This window comes from Malus sylvestris, chromosome 5 (assembly GCF_916048215.2).
Source record: "Malus sylvestris chromosome 5, drMalSylv7.2, whole genome shotgun sequence".
Taxonomy (NCBI): domain Eukaryota; kingdom Viridiplantae; phylum Streptophyta; class Magnoliopsida; order Rosales; family Rosaceae; genus Malus; species Malus sylvestris.
In genome coordinates, this window is record NC_062264.1 from 40,732,199 (window position 1) to 40,740,320 (window position 8,122).

General features: G+C 33.8%; 1 protein-coding gene across 1 annotated transcript; it reads right to left on the reverse strand.

The window, feature by feature from the left end:
- Nucleotides 1-1,081: 1,081 nt before the first annotated feature.
- LOC126621549 (gibberellin 2-beta-dioxygenase-like) lies at nucleotides 1,082-3,168 on the reverse strand. Its single transcript, XM_050290075.1, has 3 exons — nucleotides 2,531-3,168; nucleotides 1,951-2,299; nucleotides 1,082-1,585 (listed from the first exon to the last, which is right to left on the reverse strand). The coding sequence occupies exons 1-3, from the start codon at nucleotides 2,935-2,937 to the stop codon at nucleotides 1,313-1,315; spliced, it is 1,029 nt and encodes a 342-aa protein (XP_050146032.1). The 5' UTR covers nucleotides 2,938-3,168; the 3' UTR covers nucleotides 1,082-1,312.
- Between the last annotated feature and the right edge of the window lie 4,954 nt (nucleotides 3,169-8,122).

Here is an 8,122-nt window from a genome sequence, read left to right on the forward strand (position 1 = left end):
CTCTTTGGGCAAAACTACAAGTAAAGAGACATTAAAAAAATATTTTTTCTACTTATATTATGACATATCAACTTATATTTCGTTCACATAGAAAAATCTCTCAGTTCATTGAACTTGAATCTCATAAAGAATAGAAAAAAAATTATTGTTAGCACTTCGTGACATTTGTTGTGTAATATTCTAAATACTATTTCTCACTTACTGTTTAAAAAAACAGGTGTATATAAAACAATCGCTTAGTTATTCTATACATATAAAGGCAGAAGCAAAAAGAGTGAAGCTTTCATAATTTCCAAAACAATCGCTCAGTTTTTAGTAAGTTAATTATTTTTCAAAATATATATTTAAAAAAAAATCTAAAATAAGTAAAATAAAAAAAAAATTATTGTAAACAATGAAAAAGACTCAACTGCCACAGGTGTAGGCGTGTGGCAAGAGACTAGTATATCCATATAAATAAAACAACATGGTGACGATAAACAAGCATTAAATAATGGTAGAGGGGATTCTAGAAAAATGCTTAGGTGACTCTCTCAAAGTGTGACTCTCCATGGACTCTGTCACCTCACATTTTTAGCGCAATGCTTCAAAATTTGGTACGAGACTTGGCGTTAAACTGTGAGGTGGCAGAAAATCCATGAAGAGTCTCACTTTTGAAAAAGCCCCCTTAGCATTTCTTGGGTATTCTATTTTCTTTTTGTTGTATGAAAAAAAGCAGTTTATAACAACTATTATGTTTAATTTTAGAGAGATTTATCTCACATAAATGACGATGATGATACATTTTGTAATGAATTAGATACCTAATTGTGAGTAAACCTCTTGTAATAGAATAACATTACTGTGACAGCGTGTATTATGTAAATGACTTGTAAATATCATATTGCTAGTGAAAAACAAGATAAAATGGTTGATTATTGAAGATAATACGTCTTGTAATTCAGACAATGAATAATTCAAATTCAGAAATATCTTCAACAAAATAGAGACCAATATTAATAGCTAACCGGTAAGTATGACACATTCAACACAGTTTATACATGCATGGAAACCCTAATAGATTGTTCTGAACAAGAAGACATGAAGATGATAGACTCGCATTCATGGTAGAAGGTTGGTTGTTACATCCAAACAAAGAACTAGAGGAAAAAAGTTAAAAGAAAGGGAACAGACGGAAGAAATAAAATAAAAGAAGATGATACATCAAGAACAACCTATTTGTTTGCCATCTATGGCAAAAACATGAGTGGATTGGAGTCAACTTTTTCACACCTATTCTGAGCTTTAGACAAAAACCCAAATATATTGGTTACTAACGTTGGGAATTGGACAGCATCACAGGAGCAGACTTCTCAAAGAGTCCTAGCCTGTAATCAGCCAGCCTTGACCTGTACGCAGACTTTTTGTATTCACTCCACGTGAACTCCTTGTACAAGCTCTCTTCTCCTTCTGCCATTAGTGACGGCAGAGGTGCTATCTTCTCACTCAAAGGTGGCCCTCCAAAGTAGATCATTGAAATCCTTGAACTAACTGTGTCAGCCAAAACCCTATGTTTCACACTCTTAAACCGCCCATTAGTCATCACCTGCATCAAAATCCCACTCCCAAGTTAGCAAGAACAGCAAGTTTATATTACTTTTCACTGCAAAAAGCCACTAAAAAGATTTCACGGCCGACGCAACAGCAATAAGATATTTTAGGGTAAATTTTAAATAGTGAAGAGGAAGTGCTGGTTGTGGCATGTCGTAAGAGTGTGTTATGGAAGAAAAATAAAGATGAAATGCAAGTTGCGTGCAAGAAGTTAGGTTTTGACCTCAATTTCCAGAGAAGTTAACTAATAAAATAGTGAAAAGACAAACTTAATTATAATATATATATGTGTGTGTGTGTGTGTGTGTGTATTATCTATATATAATATAAACAATGAATGGGTTTCGTTTAAATGGGTACCTGCAAGCAATCACCAACATTGATGAAAAAGGCGGTCTGATCAGGTGCTACTGTGACCCAAGTCCCATCCTTGAGACAGATCTGCAGGCCTGATGTGTTGTTGGATTTCAGGACAGAAACAATCTGGGGGTCTGTGTGCTCCCCAAACCCTATCAAATTTCGTCCACTCAATGCCTGAAGCTCTGGACATGGCGGATAGTAGTTTAGCCTGAAACACGAGTCACTCTTCTCATCTGTCAAGAGCTTGCTCAGCACATTCCTTTGCTCAATCCCCAGCCCATCAGCCACCATTTCGAGCACTGCAAAAGTCATGTTCTTCACTGCCGTAATATAATCTTCAACTGCAACACTGAAAAAGGAAAAGTAAATTAGTTTAAGAGTAAAGAATTTGAAACGAGCGCAGGAGACCAAAAATGAGCGTTAATATACTTAATTTATGTTTTTGTTTCTTTGTAAGGAAGACTATGAAAAGTGTTTAACCTTGCACCTGATGTTCTATGTTTTCCAGTATCGCTTGTAAAAAATGAAAATAAATAAACAGAGAAGAACAGAGTACTCTGTTTTTTGTAAGAATTTTTACCAGAAAATTTCAGGGTTTTCCTTTAGAATGGAGAGGGACTTGTGAGATGTGATATCAGGATTGGTGTTGAGGAGGATATATTCAATCCAACCCACGTCGCCGTTTGGACCGATTCTCTTGCTGCCGTAGCCGCAAGGGTCGGCGGGGCCAGCCTTGTCCTTCTCCGACTGAGGCAGGCTGAAAAATTTGAGAGCTTGGGCTTCCAGAGTGGTCATGAAGTCCAATGGGACTCCATGGTTGATCACCTTGAACATACCGTACTCCTCACAGGCCCTGACTATGCAGTGCTTTGCGTCAGGCCTCGAAAGGTCTACGACTGGGATGCCGGCGAACAGGCCGGTGGGCTTGCATGTTTTGATTAGGTCAGAAAAATGGTCTAATGCAGCTGGTTGTGACAGAACCACCATAGCTAATAGATATGTGTTTTTAGAGAGAGAAAGAGTCTAGAGAGAGAGATGGGTTCAATCGTGGAAGAAGAAGAGGGTTTGAAAGCTTTCGGAGGAGTTTGGGTTGGGCGAGAACGTGGAGGAGGGTGATGGGGGTTTAAATGGGGGGGAAAGGTGTGAGGGTTTGCTTATGCATGAGTGAGGGATACGGAGGCGTTAGCAACTATAAAGAGGAGCCATCTGGCTTTGTGTGTTTACTTGGTTGGTGTGGTGTTTATGCTTTCGAGGGAGAGAAAAATTGTTTTTTCTATTTTCATGTAAGTAATTCTATCTCTAGACCCAAAATTGATATATTTTTAGGGGTATGCTATCCACAAACTCTTTTTTACTTATTTCACACCTTTTGTTAATTTCTACCATTTGATATTTTTCAATTCATCCGATCCGACAGTCGAAAATTAGAAGGGTGTGAGAGAAGTAAAATGGGGTGTGTGAATATCACACCCCTATTTTTATGGCTTATTCTATTAATACTTCACATAGTGTTGATTAAACTTCATATACTTAATACACCCCACATTTATTTTTTTAATTAAAATTTATCTTAATACACCCCCACATACTTTTTCATAATACCCTTATACCCCACATTCTCATACGCCTAATATTTTCCACATACATCCCACATTCTTTAAATCTTATAAAACTCATTTTCATTTTTTTTATAAATTAAATTGACTGAGGATTAAAACTCTAACATTCTCTAAAAAGAGAAGTCTACAATCCGGTCTGTTGAGCTTGAATATCATTGGGTCATCACAGGCCAATCTCTTTTTCTCTGTCTCTTAAGCCTTTTGCTAACAAAAAAGAGGATTTTTGCTAAAAAATAGCATCTGGGATGGGAGGAACCTAATAGAGCAAAAGTAAACCCCATAAGATGAATAAGAATGGAAAAGGTGTTGCTGGGTTGGCTTCCTATGAAATTGGGTAGTATGGAAAACAAAAGCAAGCTTAAATAATTACCGATGTCGTTGAATAATTAAAACAATAACAAATATGAAATTTTACCTCATGTGAAGTTTCCGAATATTGATATCGTGTTCCATTTGTTAAATTTTTTTCTCAATCAACGTGTTTATAGTTTCAATAGTTAGAATTTTATTCAACAATTGAGTGGAGGGTGAGAGGGGTATTGATAGTTGAAGAAGATAAATAATACGTAAAAATAATTTGGGGTGTATTTAGAAATTTCTTATTTTCTTTAAACCTCATAAGGTCGAAATTGTCATTGCATAGTATGTTACATAAGCTACTTAATTTTAAATTTTAATGTGGGGTGCATTCAACCTTATGTGGGGTGCTAATAAAAAAAACCTATTTTTTCACAATTTTTTTTAACAGAGATGATATCTAAATGTGAGACCCACCTTTATTCCAAAGTTGAAAACAAGAATGTCAAGTTTATGTGTAAAGACGGTACTAGGAACGGGCATTCAATTGAGATTTTAAAAGATTTATAAATATAGAAAGTTTATGTATTGTATTGAAATTTTGAAAGATTTTAATATCAATAATTCTACTTTAAAATTTAAATAAATTCATAATAATCTAGGATATATTTAAATATTTTATCGAATACCATATGAATTTGTAAACTTCAAATGCCTAACTGAATACACCTTTTTTATTCTTTTTGTATTTTTAATTACGTAAAAGATATGTTCTAGATGTTCTGGAATATTCCACATAGTTATTAATATTTCGAAATTCTCTCAAATATTATATTACTATGCTACATAGAAGAGGACCACTGCATTCACTTTTATATCATATTGATATTGTTATTGTAGATGTATTCTTTTATATTATATAAAATATGTTTTTGTTATTTATAGAACTTTCGAGATATGTATGGCATGTATTTATATTGATTTATTTGATTAATGAAATACTATTTATTTTCAAAAATGAGTAACGACTTATATTCTTTTACTTCCAGTTACATGCTGAATTACCATTTCGACCAACTGTACAAAACCTTTGCTTGCTTCCTTACCAAAAAGAAGAAAGAAAACCTTTACCCAATTGAGGATAAGGTAAAAACTAAGAGGAAAGCGGAGTAAATGCTCAAAATTTATAATCTGAGTACAAAATCTCATGGATGCATTTATTGGGTCACCGAATTTGCTTTAGTGTTCCGTTTAACTCGAAGACAGAAATACGTTACCGTTTTATGTAGTACTGCTGGATGAAGAAGAGAATTAATCCACCAATGTGTTGTGGGATGTCTCCTATATTCTCTCTCTCTCTCTCCCCCCCCCCCCCCCCCCCAAAAAAAAAGAAAAAGAAAAACAGACATAAGATATAGGAAGGTAATTTGGAGCAGCTGTTACCCTGTTACACAATGAATTCTGATTCACGAGAAAACCACAGGTACTGCCATTCAACAATATTCTTATGATACTTTTCCTTTTAGAGATGTTTTAATATAAACGAGTCCAAAATGATACTTAATTGGTTTTCCTAATTATGGTTCGAAAAATGGAAAGCTCTCTCGATGCATGTTAATTAAGGATTACGATCAAGTGCAAACGAGATCCCATTTCAGTAATAACTATGAGTATATATGTACATCACTTGCAACATTTGATTGCCAAATTTAATTTTTTAATTAGGGTTATTATGATGTTTATGTACTTCTCTTCTTCTACCTTTCTGATTCCATGAGGGTGTCATCGGTCATCATTCAAGTTAGGAGACTGGTTAGGGTAAAGATCAAGAGCTTAAATTAATCGAAATGTTTGTTGTTTTGCAAGTAGATGTTATGCAGATTTCCATGTGTAAAAGTTCTAATACATTAAGGTAAAACGATAAAAGGAGAAACTTGATATTTGATTGCTTAGATATGGTATTTAAAAGAAAAAAGAATCAATCTGACCCTAAACCCTTCCTCGAACAAAGATTCCAATATTATTACTGCTAAACAGTAATCAACTATAAAATCCCCACCCTTTTATGTAAATTAACATTAAAGTGGCTAGCTAGTACCTTAAGGTCCCAAAGCTACCCAGCCTACCCCTAATCACATCACTTGCATATAATTAAAAAAAAAAAACTAGATAATAAAATAGAGCTTTAATCAAAAGGGCTTGAACCAATAAATATTTAATAAAAAATCATCCTAAAATGTTATTTAACCAAAAGGGCTCAAAATTTAATAAAAAATCATCCAAAACTATTGTCCACGGCCCAAACTTACAAGCCCAACCCACTATAAATCTACACTTCTGTAAATACCCCTAAATGATTCGATATTTCCTGACTCTTCACCAACCTCAAACCAGCACGAAATTGCCATAATAAGTCCCTGTCTTCCTATCAAATCGAATTCCCCCATTTCAAAAATCACCAAATCAAAGTTCAAATCAAAGTTGAAAAATGAAGCATTTATCGGAACAAAGCCGCCGAAACAAGTTTAAAAGAAGTTTAATGGCAGAAACTCTGTTGAAACAAACTGGTGAAAAAGCAGTGCAAAACGTACCAGAACCTCCGTCGAAACAAACCAGCAAAAAATATGTGGAAAACGTACTAGAACGTCCGTGTGAACAAACTAGAGAAAAAGAAGTACAAAACGCACCAGAACCACTGTCGAAGCAAATCAAAGAAAAACTAACATTGTTTCTGGAAAAATCAAAACATAACACTGTTTCTGGAAACAAAAAAATAACACAGTTTCTGAAAAAAAATCAAATACAATGTTTGTGTAAAAACTAACATTATTTCTGGAAAACTAAAACTGTTTATGGAAAAAAATTAGAACCACCGTCTGAACAAACCGGCGAAAAACTAACATTGTTTCTGGAAAAAAAAACCCCAAAATATAAAACTGTTTCTGGAAAAAAAAAAAAAACACTGTTTCTGGAAAAAAATAACACTATTTCTAGAAAAAACTAACACTGTTTCTGGAAAAAGAGAACCAAAACATATAACTATTTTTGGAAAAAAAAAATAACACTGTCGCTGGAAAAAAAAAACCAAAACATAAAACTGTTTCTGGAAAAACCAAAATATAACATTGTTTCTGGAAAAATAATCTGATACAATGTTTGTTTTGTTTGTGTACAAACAAACACTGTATCTGAAAAAAAAAAAAAACCAAAATATAATATTGTTTTTGGAAAACAAAAAAATAACGCTGTTTCTGGAAAAAAATGTTGGCAAAACTGTATCTGGAAAAAAAAATACATTGTATCTGAAAAAAAAATTGAACAAAAAGCTATCAGACCTCAAATTTATTTTCTAGAGAAACAAACGATGAACTCCACTGAAGAAGAAAAATTGAAAAACGGTATCTCGAATATATTATGAAAAATTGAAAGGTTAATAATACGATGAATGAGGAGGGAATGGTAGAAATTCACCTTTGGCTTTTTTGCCGATGTCGGTGAAAGTGCAGATCCCTTGCTCATCTTTACAGAGAAGAGAGAGAGAGAGACATAAATTTTGGGAGGGAGGGAGAGAGAGAGTGACAAAATCATACCGTTTTGCTTGTAAGAGATCGTTTCCAATTTTCACAGAGATTGAGATTGCTCAAAATTAGGTTTGGGGTCGAAGCTATGGTTTTTACATAATAATAGAAATGGAGTTGCTATGCGAGATTATAAAGAAAAATGGAAGGTTTTGAATGTCAGGAAAAAAGGGAGGAGAGAATACGAGAGAGATCCATAATGAAGAGAAACTAAAGGACAAAAGCTTGCCGTTACGGATAAAATCGTAAACTTAATATTTGGGCCATTTTAATTAGTCAGATTTAGTATTGGGCTTTGTCCTAACCATTAAATAAAGTTATTACATGATTTTTGGTTAAAACTCAAAGTTTTCAAACTCTTTATCATTATTTTCCCTATAATAAAAAGGATTATATATGCATGCATGAAGCGATACCATTCTTTTCGCATTGGGATGAAAGGGATATAGCTGACTTTGATTAATTGTTTTTAGTGAGGTTCTTACATCTTATTCATAACTGTAATTTTTACGTAAATTTAGTCAGTTGTCTTCTTTATTACGGTGATATGTGTTTTGGTGGCATTTACAAGTTTGGTTAGCTGCTGAATAAGAGTGAGGTATACACACATGAGTAATTTAGAGGAGACAAATTTTTGTAAAACTCTACATGTCACTCGATAATGTCTAATGACACGTA